The sequence below is a fragment of the Aquarana catesbeiana genome, linkage group LG07 (genome assembly GCF_042186555.1).
Source record: "Aquarana catesbeiana isolate 2022-GZ linkage group LG07, ASM4218655v1, whole genome shotgun sequence".
Taxonomy (NCBI): domain Eukaryota; kingdom Metazoa; phylum Chordata; class Amphibia; order Anura; family Ranidae; genus Aquarana; species Aquarana catesbeiana.
The window spans coordinates 341,222,325-341,245,077 of NC_133330.1; the positions used below are offsets into that span (position 1 = coordinate 341,222,325).

A 22,753-nucleotide genomic window follows, 5' to 3' on the forward strand; every position below is an offset into this window, starting at 1 on the left:
TATTTTACCACAGGTGAGGTATCGCCGCAAAGGATAGAGTGAGAGCAATAATTTTAGGACCCCAAAAAAATGATCAAGTGGAAAACCTGTAAAGGCTTTTAATGTGTCACCTGTGGACAGTTTAAATCAGTGGTCATCAACTCCGTCCTCAGGGCCCACTAACAGGCCAGGTTTGCAAGATAACTGAAATACATCACAGGTGATATCGTCATTTGCTGCTCAGTGATTGCCGTATTCATCTCCCCCAAGGTAATACATAAAACCTGGCCTGTTAGTGGGCCCCGAGGACAGAGTTGATGACCACTGGTTTAACCTCCCTGGCGGTATGATTATTTCGGATTTTAGGTGCTGAAAGCGGTACAATTATTTTGCATGGAAATTTGGCGTTTTATATTGTAGGTCTGTAATTCTTAACAATAACACACTTAAATCTGTCCAAACCAGAGTCTAGTAGATATCCCGGGTATGATAAAGTTTGAAACACAAAAACATAAATTATAATATAATAAATAAAAATAAATAATAAAAAAAAATAAAAAAAAATAGTAATAAAATAAATTTCCCCACAATTCACTATCGCTCAATTCTGCAAGTGTTCTAATTTACTATCGCTGTTTTCTAGCTGATCTAAAGCCACTTTTGATGTAAAGGGACACTTTTTGGTTGCCATGGACAATCTCCAGTTTCCAGGCAGAAAGAACAGTATATATAACATAAAACTGCATGCAGGGCATAGGACAAAGCACTGGGGACAAAAGGGATGTGAAATCATTTCATACAGTACTGTGTGTGTTATGATTTTTACTTTTTTTTTAATTTGCCGCCAGGCTCCGCCCCCGTGCGTCACGCCGCTCGCAGGGAACGGAGCCTGGCATGGAGAGGCTTCGGAGGAGGACGGAGCCCTCGGACGCTGCAGGTGACATCGCAGGATCCCGGGGACAAGGTAAGTAACGCCGCCCCAGGATCCTGCAATGCGATCCAGAGTGTGGCTCGGGGGTTACCGCTAATGGTACTGAATTTTAACCCCGAGCCACACTCGGGAAAACCGCCAGGGAGGCTACAGTACCGTGGTTATTCGCCGTTTCATGGGCGTGCCCAATTTTAAATCTTGACATGTTAGGTATCCATTTACTCACCATCATCTTTTATATTTTGCAAAAAAAATTGGGTATAACATTGTGTATTTTGCACTAATTAATGGCTGTGGAAATATCATGCAAAAGCCACCATTTTATTCTCCAGGGTTGCTGCTTTCAGAAAAAAAATATATTTGGAGCTTCTACGCAATTTTCTGGCTTCTTTTAACATGAAAAAAATTCAAACATTGCCCCAGAAAGCGAAGAGTTAAAAGAGAAATACTTCTCCTGTGGGTCCAAAGAGTGCACTTAGTTCTGCACTCCTGTGACCCAGAATCCGCTGACGTCACAGGGCCGCTCCAGGCTATGGAAGGATCTCCCGACAAAAATTTCGGGGTACACCCAGATGTCTGGACCAGCAGCTGGCTCAGCCTCTAAGCCGCCCCCCTCTCCTGCCCATCGCTCCAGTGAGGGCAGAGCACAGAGCGGTGACGATCAGTCATAGTCTACGGGCTGATAATCACCACTCTTGGCTGAGAGCTGACTGAGAACTGAGCGATCAGCAGTCATGTGATCGCTCAGTTCTCTGGCTGTGATAATCACCACTCTTGGCTGAGAGCTGACTGAGAACTGAGCGATCAGCAGTCATGTGATCGCTCAGTTCTCTGGCTGTGATAATCACCACTCTTGGCTGAGAGCTGACTGAGAACTGAGCGATCAGCAGTCATGTGATCGCTCAGTTCTCTGGCTAAGGCCCCATTCACGCCTGAGCGTTTGGAAGCCTGAAGCTACAAAAGCTGGAGGGGGAAAAAAAAAAATCTATTATTCTCTATGGAGATGGTTCACATCTCCACTCCAAAACGCCTGAAGCCAGAAACTCCAAAACGCTTGAAGCTCAAACAAGTTCTGGAACTTTTAGGTAGATTTGGGTGTTTTTCTGCTTTTTACATTGGTGACCTTTCAACCTGTACAAAATCGCGGTAAAAACGCGTCAAAATCACGCGACTTGCTGCCTGAAAATGCTATGCTCAGGTGTGAATGGGGCCTTACAGTTGGCGGGGGGACAGCGGCAGCATCAGACCAATGCTGCAGCAGGGGAGCGAGTATGTATCTTTTTTTTATAACCCTTTACATCTTCTTGAACTTAAAGGGTAACACTGTAACTCCAAACTTTCTTCATTAAGTTGTATGTTACCCCAAAATGTATCATTTAATTAAAGTGTCTCCGTATCCGTGAGCACAGTAGTAAAAGTATCTTGTTATCTGTTGGGTCCTCTTTTTCTGATACCTGCGGATCCTCATCCCCGTTCTAATCTGACCATGCCAAGCACAGAAGCAGATCCATGGTCAGTTTGCATCCACGCTCATGGTACAGGAAGCTGTGCATCTTCCATAGTCTGTTCCACCATCACACCCGGTCCAGCTTTATTCCCCACTAGTATATTGTCAGGAGCCTCAGTCAAACTGCAGATGCTCGTAGCCAGTAGAGCGTTAGAGTGATAGCAGAAAACAAACACTCCTGCACACGAGTGGATAACCAGACGGACTAAATATCGTGATGATGTATGTCACAGGCCTTGCTGCCCTCAAGGATAGGGGTATACTAACAGTCAAAGAGAAAAAGAAAAAAAAGAGCGCACCAGCCTTGTGCTGCTGGGCTCTGAGGAAGAAGGTATTCCTTCGAAACGCGTCAGCCGGCAGTGGCCCTTGTGATCTCCTCCGTGACCATCTGGAGTTCATCTGTCTTGGACCAATTGCTGTGATTGGAGACTATTTACAACTGCGAGTTATCTACCTATGTTTGCGAGTAGTTTTCCTTTTACCTACTTTTAATAAAATATATCCAAAAGGGTAAATGCGAATAAATGCTGGCGCGCCCGTTCTGTCTTTTTCTCTTTGAGCCTTTAGAGCAGGGGTCTTCAAACTGCGGCCCTCCAGGTGTTCAGGAACTACAATTCCCATCATGCCTAGTCATGTCTGTGAATGTCAGAGTTTTACAATGCCTCATGGGATGTGTAGTTCTGCAACAGCTGGAGGGCCGTAGTTTGAGGATCCCTGGTTTAGAGTGATCTGGAGTGCCCAATCCCGTGTAAGGTGGAAGTCTAACCTGCCAATGGAACATCTTCTCCTGTCGATCATCTCACCTGCCATATGACGTGTCCCCCAAGATGTACATTTTGGCCCCTGTAGCTTCTTCCAGTTTTCTGGCAATGCTGACTGAATCCACCAGAAGGTCATCAGAGAACTGCAGAGCCACCTAAACCCAGAGAGGAAGAGAGCTTTGTAAGAGTAAATCGGAGAGAACCTGTCATCGGAGCATCCCCTGCTCAGTCAGCTGTTATTTTCTACATTTATTATAAGTAGGGTTGCACCGATGCTAGTATCGGTGCCGATACCGAGTGCACAAGTATCGGTACTCGTACAAATGCACCGATACCTGAAACCGATACTTTCAGGCTCGGTTCTTTGAGCTGTCAGGGGGTCTCCCCGGTGTTAAAGAAGTCCGGAAATTGGAGCTGTGAAAAAAAAAAAAAAAAAGCAGCCGGCAATGTTTATTAACAACATTGCTCAGACTCTGAAACACTAAAATAAAAAGAAACATTGTTTCTTTTTGTATCTTTCTGTTTCTTCATCTGCAGATCAAAGGGATGAACAAATCTTCCTCTGTTTAACCCCTTATTAACCCTTCATTTACTCTAATCAGCCTTAATTAACTCCCTATTCTCCTCCATTTAATTATTTTCCTGCTTTTTTTTTTTTTTGTTCACGTCTATTTTATAAACGATAAGCAATTAAAACTTTTTATTTTGTTTGCTTTGTTAGCGAATATTTTTGCACATAATATTATTAACATATATTTACACATTTCACATTGAAAAAGCGCAAAACTAAAACTAAAAATCTATTTATTTCATTTGTAAATAACTTTTCAATGCTTTGCACCGTTGCTGATGGCTGAAGTGAAAACAAAACAGTTGCGGTCGGTATCGGTAATCGGCGAGTACTAAAAAAAAAAATATCGGTACTTGTACTCTTTGTAAAAAAAAAAAAAAAAAAAAATGGTATCGGCGCATCCCTAGATATAAATCTTAAAAGAAAAGTATTACAACTTAAAGAGTAGGTAAACCCCGACAAGCCTGGGATCACACAGGAGCGGTGGGGAAAACCACATGCGATTCAGACAGGAATCGCACCGCATTCCCGTTTAAATCGCATGCAACTCTTTGCAGTGCGATTTGCGCCCATTTATTTTGTATGGATGCAAATTGCACTGCAAAGTATCGGTTTCGCGAGCATTTTTACAAGCACTCGTGAAAATACTCGGTATCGGGGCATCCCTAATTTGTTTACTAAAAATGTGGTGCACAGAGGAACTCTGTATTGTAGACCGAAAGTGATGAAGCAACTGAATTCTCCACCTGGGCTTCCAATGTCCTCCATCAATATAAACCCCCCCAAAAAAAAGTGCTAAATAAAATAAGTTGGTATTAAAATCGTGAAAAGTCTGTATGAGATTTCCATACAATTCTTTGTGAATAAATTCACCACGAAAGGTTGTGATAGTAGAGAAAGGGAACCTCCACCTCATAAAATAGCTGCTTAACAGGTCCTGAGACCTCCTATTACAGGAGGTCTGAGACACCTTTGGCTCCAAACCCAGCCAGGGCCTTTGATCATCCAGGGGGGATCGCTCTGTTTTAAGCCTCCTCCGCCCACAGGCAATCGATCAGATCACACCTAGTGCCCCAGGACGACGTCATTTGTGACAAAACACGTAGGGAGGAGCGACGTGCTGACGTCACAGCGTTTACGCCAGTTCTGGACTACGGGCTGTATTGAGAGCCAGCCGGCTTGTTTGTTCTATGCGATTTTTATTCTCATATTGATACAATACATACAATAAACCCTCCGATCAATTCCCTGTGGAAGGTCGGAGACACTCTAAACCCAGCCAGGGGTTTTGATCATCCAGGGGGATCGCGCTGTTTTAAGCCTCCTCCACCCACATGGAATCAATCAGAAGGTTTCCAAAAAAAGAAGAAATAAACCTCCATAGTGTAAAATCTTAGGGTTTATTGTATGTATTGTATCTATATGAGAATAAAAATTGCTTAGAACAAACAAGCCGGCCGGCTCTCAATGCAGCCCATAGTCCGGAACTGGCGTAAACGCGGTGACGTCAGCACGTTGCTCCTCCCTACGTGTTTTGTCACAAATGACGTCATCCTGGGGCACTAGTGTGATCTGATCGATCCCATGTGGGCGGAGGAGGCTTAAACCAGCGCGATCCCCCCCTGGATGATCAAAAGTCCTGGCTGGGTTTAGAGGGTCTCAGACCTCCTGTAATAGGAGGTCTCAGGAGCTGGTAAGCAGCTATTTTTTGAGGTGGAGGTTCCCTTTCTCTACTATCGCAACCTTTCGTGGTCGAAGTTATTCACAAAGAATTGTATGGAAGTCACGTCAACCTATGGACTTGTTTTTTTGCACAATCTCGCGGTTTCTGCCAAGTCATATAAATCAGGGCGGTTATGACAAACCTTTTTGGCCCCGTTCTCCTGAATAAACCCAACAGTCCTCCGAATTTCATAGATCTCCTCCAGGGACCCCTCGGAGCATCTACTGGCCCCCGGTTCTGGAGCACTCAGGGCCCGATGGATGACGTTCTCCGCATCACTGCTGAACAGAGCGCTGCTCATGTTCCTGCGATCTATGGGCGGTCTGCGAGGGAGGGGATAACCGCACAGATCACGTCATTGGATGTAATCACACCAACCTGTCCAATAAAAAAAAAAAAAAAAGACACAAACATATTTAATTTGAGGGATGTACAATGATCTCCGAGATAAAAGATCCTTTGAATATATTAATCACTTAAGAAGCGGGCCTATTTTTCAAACATCTTTATTGCTAGAAAATTACTTAGAACCCCCAAACATTATATATAGATATATCTATATATATTTTTTTTTTTCTTACACCCTAGAGAATAAAATGGCGGTCGTGGCAAAACTTTTAGTCACACCGCGTTCTTACAAGCGCACTTTCTTTTGGTCCGCTGTAGAAGAGGCGGCTAGCTGCTGCCATAACAATGATATTCCTCTTCAAAACCTTACTTTTTTTAATTAAAAAATAAGACAACAGTAAAGTTAGCCCAAGATTTTTTTTTTGTATTGTGAAAGATGATGTTACGCCACATAAATTGATACCCAACATGTCACGCTTCAAAGTTGCGCCCGCTTGTGGAATGGCGACAAAAACTTTTACCCTAAGACCCCTTTCACACTGGGGCGGTTTGCAGGCGTCATTGCGCTAAAAATACCGCCTGCAAACCGCCCCTAAACAGCCTCCGCTGTTTGTTCAGTGTGCAAGCCCGAGGGCTTGCACACTGAAGCGGTGCGCTGGCAGGAGAAGAAAAAATCTCCTGCAAGCCGCATCTTTGGAGCTCCTGCCATTGAAATCAATGGGACAGCGCGGCAATACCGCGGCTAAACCCGCGCTGTACGAGTGGTTTTAACCCTTTTTTGTCCGCCAGCGGGGGGTTAAAACCGCACCGCTAGTGGCCGAATACCGCGGTAAAACAGCGCTAAAAATAGCGCTGTTTTACCGCCGACGCCCCCTACCGCCCCAGTGTGAAAGGGGCCTTAAAAATCTCCATAGGCGACGTTTAAAAAAATTCTACAGGTTGCATGTTTTGAGTTACAGAAGAGGTCTATGACTAGAATTATTGCTCTCACTCGAACGATCGCGGCGATACCTCACATGTGTGGTTTGAACACCGTTTTCATATGCGGGCGCAACTTACATATGCGTTCGCTTCTGCGTGCGAGCTCGGCCGGCACGGGGCGCATTTAAAAAGTTTTTTTTTTTTTTTACACTGTTCTTTTCTTAAAAAAAAAAAAATGTGTCACTTTTATTCTAATTAAAAGGAATGTAAACATCCCTTGTAATAAAAAAAAAAAAAAAAGCACGACAGGTCCTCTTAAATATGAGATCTGGGGGTGAAAAAGACCTCACATCTCATATTTACACTAAAATGCAATAATAAAAAAAAAATAAATGTCATTTGAAAAAAATAAATAAATGTTGCTTTAAGAGCTGTGGGCGGAAGTGACATTTTGATGTGGCTTCCGCCCTGCAATGGTATGGAGACGCGCGGGGACCATCTTCTCCCCCTCACTCGTCTCCATGCCACACAGGGAGAAGGACGCGATCGCCGCTGCCGGCGGGTTCTGGTAAGCGGCGGGAGGCAGGGGCGCCTCTCCCGCCGCTGATAAAAGTGATCTCGCAGCGAATCCGTCGCAGAGACCACTCTTATCCGAAAGCCAACCGCCCGCCGAAGAAGAGGATACCGGGGGTTATGGTAGCTAGCTGCTACCATAACAACGATATCCCTCTTCAAACAGCCGCCGTATAACGGAGGCGGGTGGTCCGGAAGTGGTTAAAATATAAAAAATCTTAAATAATAATATTTATAAATAATAAAACACAGCAGATTGCTGATCCCATTGCCTTAGTGCAGTGCTTCCCAACCTCAGTCTTCAAGTACCCCCCAGCAGGCCATGTTTTAGGCATTTCCCTCAGATAAACTAGTCACCATGAATACCGGAGGTATTGACATTGGATTTAAAGCACCTGTAGGAAGTTGAAGGAAATCCTGAAAGCATGACCTGCTGAGGATACTTGAGGACTTGGGAAGCGCTGCCTTAGGGGATCGGGAAGGATTTATTTATTTTTTTTCCATTTCTGTAAAGTCTTCATTGAACAGATGGAATCCACATATCTCATTCCGAAGGGCGTGTTCAGCGTGATGAAGGGCAGTTTTTTTTTTTTTTGATGGGCGGGATCAGTGCTTTGCAGGGCGTGTACGAATCGGAGAATAATATTGTCCCTTTGCAGCACTGAACCCGCCCATCAACACGAAAAAAAAAATCCCCGCCCTTCACAACACTGAACACGCCCTCCCCCCCCCGCAAGTGCGAGGCGGAATCGGAGAATAATTCTGTCCCTCGGCGCTCGTTGGCTATTGTCTCCGACGCACGCTGCGCAGGCGCCGTCACAACAGCTGATCGGGGAAAATCAGCTGTTGCGCCGATCTGTACTGCGCAGGCGCAGCCTGGAGCGGCCAATTTTTTTTTTTTTGATAGAGGGCACTATTCGGCAGAACATCGGTGGGCGGCTTAAAAGTCGACCAAAGGGTCTATATACCCCTTCAGGGGGGCGGGTGGTGATCAGTTGTTGGTCTTTTATGGAGGTGAGCGCATAGATGTGAAGGTGGAGGGAAAACAGAAGATGTTATTTGTTTGCACAAAATCCACGGATTCATCATTTGGACTTTATGGTCTTCTTTTTATGATATACCAGTGCATTCAACACTGGCCTACTTGCACTTTATATATATTTTAGGAGATTTGTGGTAAGGTGGTGGCACCCTGGTATGCACTGCCACAGTTTGTGTTTATAGTGCCACTTACATTTATATTTATTTTTTGTTATCCTCTGTATGTATATACACTTATATCAACTTTTTTACTGTTATTGTGTTTTTATACTGTTCATTTGTGTCACTGTTAATGCTTTGGAGTTATTTATTTATACAGCACCAAACCAACTAGGTAGAGGGGGGCGCTATACCATCTTGAGCTATTACTTAAAGCGGATGTTCACTGACGGTTTGTATTTTTTTTTTTTTTCCCAAACACTTAAAACATCACAGAATGACAATGGCACACTCACGTTTTGCGTTAATTTCCTCCCCAGATGTCCGGTTTCATTGCAAATAATACGTTTCTAAAAATGTGGACAGCCGTTTTCATCTTGCTTGTGGGCATTTGAAGCCCGCAAGCATTCACTTCCTAGTTCCAGTGATGCTGAGCTACCAGCATACCTTGCTGGTTCCCGCGCATGCTCAGTTGTAACGGCGCGGAGCGTCGTAAGCATCCTGGTTGCCATCACAACGGGCGGCGTCCTAGGAAGTTCCCGCCCCATTGCGATGTCTAACGTCACTTGTTCTGTTTAAATCCCGCGAGATTTCGTGGCGGGCCTCCGCACTGACTCCTGGGAACAATGACACTAGCTCCCAGGAGACAGTGCGGCGCGGCGGAAATTACGACAATACCCGCAAAATACCCGCCCATAGCCGCAGGGAGAAAAAAAGACCGAAGCACATATACACAGGTACACCCGAAAAAAAAAAAAAAAAGTTCAGTTTTGCATTCTATGCTGTTGTCTAATATGAATGAGCTAAACTTTGAAAATTGAGTGAACATCCGCTTTAATACCTTATTTGAAGTCCGATCCCACGTTGAGCTGTCAGCGGCGGCTTCCCTGTGGAGGAGGGTGCAGAGGACACAGCCCCATGGTAAGTCTATGGGTGACGTCATTTCCCAATCACCTCACAGCCATTGCAGAGCTTCCACCGCTGGACGACGGGAGCGGAGCGGCTTCAGAAAAGGTTTGTATAGCGATTTCTTCTGTACAGGGCTAGATAGGCGAGTGTTAAGCTCCATTCACACTAGCGCGTTTTTTGATGCATTTTGCAGAAATGCATGGGAATTTTTTAACATGGGTTCCTATGGAACATGTTCACATCAATGCGTTTTTGTGCCTCTGCATTTTTGGAAAGGGTCGGGGACTTTTTTTCATGCAAAATGCAGCGTTTTGCATGTAATAGAATTCAATGGACCAGCATCAAAAACGCAAGTGCACCGTTTTTGAGCAGCGTTTTTGATGCGTTTTTGGCGTTTTTTTTTTTTTTTTTTTAAACTGTATAGTCTTAAAAAAAAAAAAAATTTTTTTTAAAAAAGCAAAACGCAGCAAAAACGCTGCTCAAAAACGTGGCAAGCATGAAAAAAAAAAAAAACTCCAAAAACGCTCAAAAGCAACATGCATAGGTGTGAATCGAGCCTCAGATGGTGGAAGTCTGTAGATGTAGAGATGTCAGTGTTAGGGTGGACTTCCCCTTTAACCTTACCTCCCTGTAGGAATTGCTTTATGTTTTCACATGGTTCACTTTTTTTTTTTTATTATCCATTTCCAATACTGTATAATGTATGTGGAATTTATTTTCTGTATGGTTGCAAATGTAATAAAAATGTTTATGCAGCAACTAAAAAAGGAGAGAGCTGCTGATACTTTGTATCTTTGTCTAGAATTTTTTTCTCTCCTGCCCTGTGATCTGCTACAGGAACATCATCCATATTGTATGTGTGCAAATATACAGTATATATATATATCATGGAATCTGTGGGGACACCATCCATATTGTATGTAGAGGAAGACAGAGCAGATATGAGAGAATGCATGTGTGTGTATGTATATATATATATATATGAGCAGTGTATAATACAGATTAGAGGTCGATCGATATATCGGCCGATATTTGGTGTTTTTTACTTAATCGGCCGACTGTGCCGATATAACTTTAGCAGACTTGCAAATGACTTCTGTAATAGAAGTCAATACAAGTTGCCTGAAATCTTCTGTGAAGAGACTTCTCTCCTCCTCTGGGCAGCCAAATCTGATAAAAAGAACCTGAAGAGATACAATGTTTACACTTATGAATGAACTGAGCTCTGTGTGGAGAAGTTCTCAGTTTAACCATTTAAAGACTAAGGCCTCTTTCACACGGGGCAGATCAGTCATGATCCGCCCCGTGAACATCCGCTTGCTCAGCGGGGATAGCTCCGCCGATCCCCGCTGAGCAGGAAGATGACAGGTGCATCGCTGCACGTTGTGCAGCGACGGACCTGTCAGAGCGCCGCTCTCCCCTATGGGGGGATCGGATGATGACGGTCCGTAGTGTCCGTCGTCATCCGATCCGATAACGGATGGAAAAGTAGGTTTTTCCTCCGTTACACTTTTCGGATCGGAGCGGGTCGGATGTCAGCGGACATGTCACCGCTGACATCCGACGCTCCATAGGGATACATGTATGTCCGTTTTTCATCCGAAAACGGAAGGATGAAAAACGGACATACGGATCGTCCGTGTGAAAGAGCCCTTAATCTTTTCTGACATTTGTTGCTTACAAGTAAAAATCACTCTGAACCCCCCAAACATATATATATATATATATTTAGCAGAGACCCTAGGGAATCAAATAGCAGTTGTTGCAATATTTTATGTCACACGGTATTTGCGCAGCGGTCTTTCAAACGCAATTTTTTTTGAAAAAATACACTAATAAATAAAAAAAAAAAAAAAAAACCTAAGCAGTAAAGTTAGCCCATTTTTTTTCGTCCAAAAGTTTTGATTACCTGTTTTTGTATATTTAATATTTAAGATATAGTTTTTTTTTTCTAAATTCTACATACAAGTGAACTGATTGGAGGTTTGTTTTGTTTAATAAATGTAAAAAAATTTCTGTATCACTGAAGGTTGCTTTCACACTGGAGCGGGCATGCGTTGACGGTAAAACGCTGCTAGTTCTAGCGGCGCTTTACCGTCATTTTAGCGGCGCTATTCGGCTGCTAGCGGGGCGCTTATAACCCAGCTAGCGGCTGAGGAAGGGGTTAAATGCGCCCCTGAAGCGCCGCTGCCGAAACGCTTTGCAGGTGCTTTGGCAGCGGTGCGCATTCATTTCAATGGGCAGGAATGGTGGAGGAGGGGTATACACCGCTCCAAAGATGCTGCTTGCAGGACTTTTTTTTAACATCCTGCCAGCGCATCGCCTCAGTGTGAAAGCACTCGGGATATCACACTGAGACTGCAGGGGAGCCGTTTTACAGGCGCTATTTTTAGCCCAAAAGTGCCTGAAAAACGACCCAGTGTGAAAGGGGTCTAACTGTTAGATTTTATGAGATGAAGGGGGAAAAAAAAAAAAAAAAAATCGGCATCACATATTGGCCATCGGCCACCGAGATTTCTAAATATCGGCATCGGCCAGAGAAAAACCCATATCGGTCGACCTCTAATACAATGCCTTAATATATAGATAGATAGATAGATAGAGAGACAGGGGAGCAGTGTGTACAGATCCCCCTATGCTGTGTATATACAGTATCTTACAAAAGTAAGTACACCCCTCAGTGACATTTGTGTAAATCTTTTCTTCTATCTTTTCATGTGACAACACTGAAGAAATGACACTTTGTCTACAATGTAAAGTAGTGAGTGTACAGCTTGTATAACCGTGTAAATTTGCTGTCCCCTCAAAATAACTCAACACACAGCCATTAATGTCTAAACCGCTGGCAACAAAAGTGAGTACACCCCTAAGTGAAAATCTCCAAATTGGGCCCAAAGTGTTGGTCCCTATATATATATATATATATATATATATATATATATAGTGGAGGGGGAGCAGTGTATATAGATCCCCCATGCTGTGTATAGATTATATAATGTACAGGGACATACAGACCAGCTGTGGGCAGTGATAATGAATACAGAGCACAGTATACAGATGGGGAAGGTGTTGTATTTCTCTCTAGAAGTCGGACTATAAAACACTCATAGACATATTGATAACAGTCAGTGTCCTGCACACCCCCAGCCCCCTCTCCCTGGTCCCCTCCATACCTCCCACGTGGTGACTACACAGCACCTCCAGGACTCTTCCTGCCTCTTCCAATATGGCCGCTATGTGCCCCACTTCCGGCCCCGTCTGCTCTAGGGGGAAGTGACGTCATGTCGGCTGGGATCGGAGGAGGCAGGTAGGTCACATGACCGGTTCTGCTACAGGGGAGAGGAATGGAGCCCGGAGGGGATGGTGTATATAGAATGGGGGAGGGGGAGATATGAATACAGAACACTCAGAGCTCCTCCTGTAGCTGCCAGTGTCACCTCGGTGTCCCCAGACACCTCTTTCTGAAAGACTGTCCCCCTCATCCTGTGACCTGTAAGGATCCCCCCTGTCCTGTCAGGGGAGTTTATGGCAGTCTGTGTCCCCACTGTGACAAATCCCCCCCCCATGTCCTGTGTGGTCACTGGGACAGGAAGTTCCTCCCCTCACAACAGGCTGGTAGACACTTCATCATTTGAAGGGTAATATTAATGGAAATCTATTTTTATTGTAACCGGCCCTATAATCATAACAAAATAAAATTATATGTTTTAATTTCCAGTTATATATTTCCCATCATTACCCCCCTGAATATAACACCTTTCTTTTTTCTACATAAAACACGCTGACACTGCGGCCTCATTCACACAGTCAGCACCCCTCTGAAAAGTGTTCTGCGGTGGATCGCTGTGCAGAGGGCACTCGGAGGGTGAGCCCGCCGGATCCTCCGGATCCCTCCTTTTATCCAGCTGAATTGGTATTTTCTGTTGAAATACGACACCGAAACAACAAAGAGAGCGATTGTCTCCCATCCATGTGTATGGGTCAGCTTGGGCCGCGGTACTGCCTGAGAAATGTAACACATTGTATTGTTTTTACCACCCCCCCCCCACACACACACACACAAAGGACTGCAACCCTATCAGTATGCAGTCTCTGATCATCTCCTGTATTATGTCTGCAGTCTCTGATCATCTCCTGTAGTATGTCTGCAGTCTCTGACCATCTCCTGTACTGTGTCTGCAGTCTCTGATCATCTCCTGTACTATGTCTGCAGTCTCTGATCATCTCCTGTAGTATGTCTGCAGTCTCTGACCATCTCCTGTATTATGTCTGCAGTCTCTGACCATCTCCTGTACTATGTCTGCAGTCTCTGATCATCTCCTGTAGTATGTCTGCAGTCTCTGATCATCTCCTGTATTATGTCTGCAGTCTCTGATCATCTCCTGTACTATGTCTGCAGTCTCTGACCATCTCCTGTATCATGTCTGCAGTCTCTGATCATCTCCTGTACTATGTCTGCAGTCTCTGATCATCTCCTGTATTATGTCTGCAGTCTCTGATCACCTCCTGTACTATATCTGCAGTCTCTGACCATCTCCTGTATCATGTCTGCAGTCTCTGATCATCTCCTGTACTATGTCTGCAGTCTCTGATCATCTCCTGTAGTATGTCTGCAGTCTCTGATCACCTCCTGTACTATATCTGCAGTCTCTGACCATCTCCTGTATCATGTCTGCAGTCTCTGACCATCTCCTGTATCATGTCTGCAGTCTCTGATCATCTCCTGTACTATGTCTGCAGTGATTGGTCTGATTCCTCCTCACAGGTCCTCTCTGCAGTCTCTGGAATGGATGCGGTGTGTACGATCGGATCGGTTGGCTCGCGGCGCTCGGTTGATAAACATGCACAGATCGTCCTGCAGCAGATGAACAAGATGAGGCAGCATCGGGAGTTCTGTGACCTCCAGATACGAGTCGGCCCCGTCCTCTTCCCGGTGCACAAGTTGGTTTTGGCGGCCAGCAGTCCCTACTTCGCGGCTCTGCTGTCTGGGGGGTTAAAGGAGTCCTCCGATGACGTGGTACTGATTCAGGAAGTGGAACCCAACAGCTTCCAGCTTCTGCTGGATTTTATATACTCAGGTAAGAGGCCGCCCTATGTGTGTGACATACATACCCCCTGACCGCCACTTCTCTCATTTACCAACACCTTCCTTTTCTAAATCAACACAGTGAGTGGTCATAATAAAAAAAAACTGCTGCCACGTCTACTGCCCTACTGCCACGTCTGCTGCTCTGCTGACACCATCATCTGCCCTGCTGTCATCGTCCTCTGCCCGCTACTGACACCGTCCTCTGCCCCCCTACTGACACCGTCCTCTGCCCCCCTACTGACACCGTCCTCTGCCCCGCTACTGACACCGTCCTCTGCCCCGCTACTGACACCGTCCTCTGCCCCCCTACTGACACCGTCCTCTGCCCCCCTACTGACACCGTCCTCTGCCCCGCTACTGACACCGTCCTCTGCCCCGCTACTGACACCGTCCTCTGCCCCGCTACTGACACCGTCCTCTGCCCCGCTACTGACACCGTCCTCTGCCCCGCTACTGACACCGTCCTCTGCCCCGCTACTGACACTGTCCTCTGCCCCGCTACTGACACCGTCCTCTGCCTTCTACTGACACCGTCCTCTGCCCCCCTACTGATACCGTCCTCTGCCCCCCTACTGACACCGTCCTCTGCTTTCTACTGACACCGTCCTCTGCCCCCCTACTGACACCGTCCTCTGCCCCCCTACTGACACCGTCCTCTGCCCCCCTACTGACACCGTCCTCTGCCCCCCTACTGACACCGTCCTCTGCCCCCCTACTGACACCGTCCTCTGCCCCCCTACTGACACCGTCCTCTGCCTTCTACTGACACCGTCTTCTGCCCCCCTACTGACACCGTCTTCTGCCCCCCTACTGACACCGTCTTCTGCCCCCCTACTGACACCGTCTTCTGCCCCCCTACTGACACCGTCTTCTGCCCCCCTACTGACACCGTCTTCTGCCCCCCTACTGACACCGTCTTCTGCCCCCCTACTGACACCGTCTTCTGCCCCCCTACTGACACCGTCTTCTGCCCCCCTACTGACACCGTCTTCTGCCCCCCTACTGACACCGTCTTCTGCCCCCCTACTGACACCGTCTTCTGCCCCCCTACTGACACCGTCTTCTGCCCCCTACTGACACCGTCCTCTGCCCCCCTACTGACACCGTCTTCTGCTCCCCTACTGACACCGTCTTCTGCTCCCCTACTGACACCGTCTTCTGCTCCCCTACTGACACCGTCTTCTGCTCCCCTACTGACACCGTCCTCTGCCACCTTACTGACACCGTCCTCTGCCACCTTACTGACACCGTCCTCTGCCACCTTACTGACACCGTCCTCTGCCTTCTACTGACACCGTCCTCTGCCTTCTACTGACACCGTCCTCTGCCTTCTACTGACACCGTCCTCTGCCCCCCTACTGACACCGTCCTCTGCCCCCCTACTGACACCGTCCTCCGCCCCCCCTACTGACACCGTCTTCTGCCCCCCTACCGACACCCTCTTCTGCCCCCCTACCGACACCGTCTTCTGCCCCCTTACCGACACCGTCTTCTGCCCCCCTTACCGACACCGTCTTCTGCCCCCCTTACCGACACCGTCTTCTGCCCCCCTTACCGACACCGTCTTCTGCCCCCCTTACCGACACCGTCTTCTGCCCCCCTTACCGACACCGTCTTCTGCCCCCCTACTGACACTGTCCTCTCATACACCATCCTCTGGTCTACTGACACTCACAATAGGACGCTGAACTCCGGTGATTTTTGATCTCTTGCATGTTGTTCAGGTAGATCTCCACCTCTGAGGTTGCCCACCCCTGACTGACTGCAACAGAGACCAGTCATTTCAGGACTTGGATTGACAGAATATGATTCCTTTGGCGGAAGTTTAGTTTTTAATTTTGATACTATGTCTTTTTTGGGAATGTTTCCTCCAGGTTCAGTTGATATCAGCACAGAGAACGTGCAGGGACTGATGGTGGCAGCCGACATGATGCAGCTGAACGACTTGGTGGCGCTGTGCTGCGACTTCTTAAAGGAGCAGATCGAGCCGGCCAATTGCGTCGGCTTTTTCCAGTTCTCGGAGCAGCTGGCCTGTCAGCCTCTGCTGGAGTTCACGGAGAGCTACATCCACGCTCACTTCCCGGAGGTGAAACAAGGCGACGAGTTCCTGAACCTCACCAAAGATCAGCTGACCCGCCTCCTGCGCAGCGAGGAGCTCTGCATCGAGGACGAGCATCAGGTGTTCGCCTCCGCCATGGCATGGCTGCAGAGGGACACAGCGACACGCAAGAGGCACGTGGTGGAGGTCCTGGAACCAGTGAGGTTCCCTTTGCTCCCACCTCAGAGGCTGCAGAAGGACATTGAAGGTAAAGAAGTGACTCGTCTTCAGATCATTTATTTATCAAATCAGAAAAATAAAGCCTCATACTTCAATATCTAAATCTGTCTTCTTAAAGCTGAACCCCTGGCAGATGCCCTGGGTATCGGGGGAGGGGTTTGTAATTGGGGAGCTATCCAGAGTCTTGAATCCGTTTTTCTGTTTCAGACGTAACAGACTTCAGCCTGCGGGTGGCGCTGCAGACGCTGCTGAGGGAATACTGTGAATCCAGCCAGTCCCCCAAGGACCGCAAACTCTGCAACTTCCTGCAGCCATCCCGCGTGTGGCCTCGGAGGAAAGCTCGCAAATTCCTCTACGCGATTGGTAAGGAGGGATAAACACTATATGGGTGTCATCATAAAAGTGCCATAGTTCACATTCATGCTCCCAATTACCTCCAACGTCTAGTCTCCAACCCTCTAAACTGCCCCCTCACTGATCACTGAAACTCCTTACCTACCAGTCTGGCTTTCGGCCACAACATTCTACAGAAACTGCCCTATTGGAGCTCACTGCTGACTTACCAACTGCTAAAACCAACGAGTATACTAAGTCAATATTACCGCTCTGAGATGGTCCACTCTTGTCCACGAAGAACCAATGGCCACCATTCTGTACTCTTTCTAGACCTTTCTGGTGCCTTCAAAAAAAATAAATAAACCTCCTTTGGTCGCCATGACTCGTTCCTGGTTCTCCTCCTACCCATCTAATTGCTCCTTCAGGGTCGGTTCACACATGGGCAACACGGCTTCAGCGCGACTTTAGCGCGACTTCAGCGCGACTTCGGCAAATTACGAGGCGACTTGAAGTCGCCTCCATGACAGGCGACTTCGCCTGTGGCCAATCACCTCTCTGGGAGGGAGGGGGGGAGGGAGGGGTTTTCTCTGCAAAGTCGCTTGACTTTACAGAGAGATCCGACTTGCAGGCGACTTACATTGAGTTGAATGGGTACAAGTCGCCTACAAGTCGGATAGAAGTAGTACAGGAGTCTTTTCTGAAGTCGGAGCGACTTCAGTAGTGTCAATTAAGTCGCTCCCATTGCCTACCATGTTAACCTAAATGCAAAGCGACTTGGGGCGACTTGAGGGCGTACAAGTCGGATCCCAAGTCGCCCCAGTGTGAGCCGACCCTCGGTGTTGCCTACAGCTCTTCCTCCTCCTCTCCTTCTTTCCATAGGGGTTCCGCCCAGGGTTGGTCCTCGAACCCCTTCTATCCTCTATCTGCAACTCCTCCCTTGGTCAGTTGCTAACCTCCCTTGGATTCCAATATCATCTCTATGTTGATGGCACTTAAATAGATCTTTCAACACTTCGGCTTTATTGTTATAATCGGCTGTTATTACAAGTAGCAGGAGGGAAAGTCGTCCCACCGAGAGGCCTCAGCAACCAGCCGGCATGTCCACTGGCTGGCCGAAGACCCGAACAAAGCCGATGCTTCGTTTAGGTCTCAGATCTAGTAACCCGGAAGCGATGTCACAACATCACTTCCCGGATTACTGACATCTTAAAGGCACCAGTTTAAAAAAATAAAGTATTCAAAAATGCCGATCTTGACGTTTTGAATACTTTCTTGTTCAGTGGACCCCCCCCCCCCGAGCTCTCCATAAAGAGTACCTGTCGCTGTCTATCACTGTCACAAGGGATGTTTACATTCCTTCTGACAGCAATAACAGTGATAAAAAAATGTAAATTTAAAAGGACAGTGTAACATTTTTTTTTTAAATGTACAGAATATCGGCACATAATATCGGCCTGAGAGGTGGCCAAAATATTGGTATCGTATCGGCACCGGAAAAACTATATCGGTCGTTGTGCCGTTCCCTCCGATCCCTGTGCCTTGAACGGGGACTACCGCGCATACGCTTGAGTGACGTCATTGCGGCTCCGGCCACTCGCAGCACCGGAGCCCATGAACCCGGAGGAGACTTTGGGGAAAATGTCAGCTGTCTCAGCGGTGTGCGGGCACCTCTGGAGGGCTTCATTCTAACATAAGTATTTCATAATGAGATAGTATGCGACCAGGGCCGTCTTTAATATTGACTGGACCCTGGGCAAAAATTTTATTGGGCCCTCCCCCCATGCAATTTTGCTCTCCATCTGCTCTGAGACATACAATAAATAGCAGCTAGACTTAAAATCAGTTTACTGTATCAGATCAGGCAGCAACTGCAATTGGTTGCCAGTGGTTACAGCATATCATTACTGCTTACTGACTGGTTGCTAGAGGTTACAGCACACATTACGGCTCACTGATTAGTTGCTAGAGGTTACAGCAAATGATTTCTGCTTGTTAATTGGTTGCTAGAGATTACTGTACAGTAATACTGCTCACTGATTGGTTGCTAGAGGTTACAGAACATCATCTCCTCACTGCAGGGAGGCATGATATACATATGAATGCTGCCTTTATCTACATATAAATGCCGTTGGCCGTAGCTATTTACTTATGAATGCCGCCGCTATTTACATATGAATGTCAGTTATTTACATGTAAACACAGGGTCTGCAGGTGAGTCATCTGTACACAACAATAGGGCAGAGCTGGGCAGCATTAGTAGCAGCACTTCACACTGAGATATCGGGACACAGCACAGGACTAAAACTTCAAAGGACAAGGGAATTTAAACTGGGATGATTGGCAAGTATGAGACAGCTGCTTTGGGCCCCACAACAATGACAGTGCCCAGGGCAGCTGTCCCTTTTGCCCTGCCTTAAAGACGGCCCTGTATGCGACGCATACTAGCTCAATATGCCTTTATCTTACAGGGTTTTTTTTTTTTTTTAAGAGTTTACCACCTCTTTAATAGCACAACCATTCATTCTTCTCCTCGGGCCAGGGTGCTATTTGTAATCCTGAACCTGACCTCTCCTTTGGGCCCCACATCCATTCTCTGACCAACTCCTTGCTGTCTTCACCTCCGTAACATTTCCAAAAGTCACTCCTCCTTAACCAATGACTTCACAAAGCTTCTAATTTACACCCTGGTTATCTCTCGCCTTGACTATTGCAACTCCCTTTTCATGACCCCCCCATATATCAATCTATCATGAATGCTGCTGCCAGACTCTTCTGCCTTACCAATCACTCAGTGTCCTCCACCCCCCTCTGCCAGTCCCTTCACTGGTTCCCATTCAGTGGCCACCACCCCTCTCTGCCAATCCCTTCACTGGTTCCCATTCAGTGTCCACCACCCCTGTCTTCCAATCCCTCCTCTGGCTTCCATTCAGTGGCCAATATTCTTCTCTGCCAATCCCTCCATTGGTTCCCATTCAGTGTCCACCACCCTTCTCTTCCAATCCCTCCACTGGCTTCCATTCAGTGCCCCCCCGCCAATCCCTTCACTGGTTCCCATTCAGTGTCCACCACCCCTCTCTGCCAATCCCTCCACTGGTCCCAATTCAGTGTCCTCCACCCCTGTCTTCCAATCCCTTCACTGGTTCCCATTCAGTGTCCACACCCCTCTCTTCCAATCCCTCCACTAGTTCCCATTCAGTGTCCACCACCCCTCTCTGCCAATCCCTCCACTAGTTCCCATTCAGTGCCCACCACCCCTGTCTTCCAATCTCTCCACTGGTTCCCATTCAGTGTCCATCACCCCTGTCTTCCAATCTCTCCACTAGTTCCCATTCAGTGCCCACCACCCCTGTCTTCCAATCTCTCCACTGGTTCCCATTCAGTGTCCATCACCCCTCTCTGCCAATCCCTCCACTGGTTCCCATTCAGTGTCCATCTCCTCTCTCTGCCAATCCGTCCAGTCTTCCATTCAGTGTCCTCCACCCCTCTCTGCCAATCCCTTCACTGGTTCCCATTCAGTGTCCTCCACCCCTCTCTGCCAATCCCTCCACTAGTCCCCATTCAGTGTCCACCACCCCTGTCTTCCAATCCCTCCTCTGGCTTCCATTCAGTGTCCACCACCCCTGTCTTCCAATTCCTCCACTTGTTCCCATTCAGTGTCCACCACCCCTCTCTTCCTTTCCCTACAATGATTTCCATCCAGTGTTCTCTAACCCTTTCTGCCAATCCCTCCACTGGCTTTCATCAAGCAGCATATTCTCTTGGGACACCAAATATTGCATTTTTACATCTGTCTTTATCCAAGCATACAAGACTGGTAATAATTAGTGTCTGCTTTAGGCTTGCTGCTTACTCAGTACCTGTTTTGCCTCTGTAGCCAAGTTCTCCTGAGTGTCCTATATTGAGAAGCGGACGGTGTATGAACATGCTTGCAGTGCTTGGCTCTTCTCTCACATAGGGGGATACACCCGCCTGCAGGGAGGTCGGTGGAGTGACAGCCGGGCGCTGAGCTGCGTGGAGCGATTCGATACGTTCAGCCAGTACTGGAGCACCATGTCGTCTCTGCACCAAGCCCGCAGCGGGATGTGCACTGTCGTTCTGGAGGGGAAGATCTACGTGGTTGGAGGTACCATCTTAAAAAAAAAAAAGTCCCTCTTTTCTTCTTAAAAAAGCATCTATATCTCCATCAAGGGGATGTCTCCTATACAATTAACAGACGTTTCCTTCTCAGGTGAAAAGGACTCAATGATATTTGACTGCGTGGAGTGCTATGATCCGATCACCAAGCAGTGGACCACCGCCGCCTCTATGACCCAGCCACGCTGTGGCCTAGGGGTCTGTGCCTGCCATGGAGCCATCTATGCCATGGGTGAGCCATATATTCTACAGTGTGCCAAGACAGCTCTCTGAGCTCCAACTCCATAGTCACACATCCCTCCTTTTTCCTCTTTTATTTGAAACAAATTTCTGAAATGAGTTACTTTTACAACGTTAGGTCAGAGGGTGAACCTCAAGGGTAGGTAGATCAATCTTAACAGACAGACCTCTTTATACAGTATATCCATCAAGGGTCATGATCACCACTCACAAGCCTATTAACGCTGGATCAGTCTCTTGGCAGACTGGGTCCTATGCCCCAACCAGCAGTAGATCCAAAGGATTTACTTTGTAAGACCCCGCCTTTTCTGACACTTTTTGTAGTAAAAATCATTTTTTGCTAGAAAATTACTTAGAATCCCCAAACATTTTTATATAGGGGAACATGCAAGGGAAAAAAAAGGCATTTTTGCTTGCACATGATTGGGTGATAGAAATCAGCAGAGCTTCCCCTTAGATCTAGTGCAACTGCACTTGCAGTGCGCAGACCATTTATCTTTAGTAAATCAATCCCAATATACAACCCTTTATTTTGTAGAATAGATACCTGACATGTCGGGCTTTAAAATTGCACACACTCATGTAAAGGTGACAAAGTACGATACTTGAAGTGACACTAAAGGTTAGTTTTTGTTTTTTTTTTACTTTGCGGGCGTGCTCCTGAGTCCAGCATTTGGTGTCCATAGAGGCTGAATGCAGGACTCTATGGACGTTTTTTGGAGTTTGTTAGCTCATCTCTCCATTCTCCAACATGTTTTTCTTTGTTATTCATTATTATTATTATTATTATACGGGATTTATATAGCGCCAACAGTTTACACAGCGCTTTACAATATAAAAGGGAGACAATACAGTTATAATACAATAGGATTAAGAGGACCCTGCTCAGAAGAGCTTACAATCTAATAGGGTGGGGCAGGTGGTACAAAAGGTTGTAACTGTGGGGAATGAGCTGGTGGAAGTGGTAGGAGATTAGTTGGAGACGTGATAGGCTTTCCTGAAGAGATGAGTTTTCAGGGATCACCTGAAGGTCGCAAGAGTAGGGGATAGCCAGATAGATGGCGGTAGCGAGTTCCAGGGGATGGGAGAGGCTCTGGAGAAATCCTGGAGACGAGCATGGGAGGAGGAGATGAGAGAGCTTGAAAGCAGGAGGTCTTGAGAAGAGCGGAGAGGACGGTTTGGGTGATATTTGGAGACAAGATTAGTGATGTAGCTCGGGACAGAGTTGTGAATGGCTTTGTATGTTGTGGTTA

General features: G+C 46.9%; 2 protein-coding genes across 2 annotated transcripts in view; one reads left to right on the forward strand and one right to left on the reverse strand.

Annotated features, from left to right (window-relative positions):
• DPH2 (diphthamide biosynthesis 2) overlaps nucleotides 1-12,701 on the reverse strand; it is a 31,439-nt gene extending 18,738 nt beyond the window's left edge. Inside the window, exons 1-3 of the mRNA XM_073593929.1 lie at nucleotides 12,597-12,701; nucleotides 5,615-5,850; nucleotides 3,221-3,333 (exon numbers count right to left, since the gene is read on the reverse strand). Coding sequence (XP_073450030.1) covers nucleotides 3,221-3,333; nucleotides 5,615-5,773 — 272 coding nt within the window. The 5' untranslated portion in view covers nucleotides 5,774-5,850; nucleotides 12,597-12,701. The remainder of the gene's footprint in view (nucleotides 1-3,220; nucleotides 3,334-5,614; nucleotides 5,851-12,596) is intronic.
• Nucleotides 12,702-12,738: 37 nt separating this feature from the next.
• Nucleotides 12,739-22,753, forward strand: part of IPP (intracisternal A particle-promoted polypeptide) — a gene marked incomplete in the record, with an annotated part of 14,413 nt that continues 4,398 nt past the window's right edge. The window contains 6 exon segments of the mRNA XM_073593928.1: nucleotides 12,739-12,915; nucleotides 14,189-14,501; nucleotides 16,387-16,818; nucleotides 16,998-17,153; nucleotides 21,082-21,249; nucleotides 21,355-21,492. Coding sequence (XP_073450029.1) covers nucleotides 14,210-14,501; nucleotides 16,387-16,818; nucleotides 16,998-17,153; nucleotides 21,082-21,249; nucleotides 21,355-21,492 — 1,186 coding nt within the window.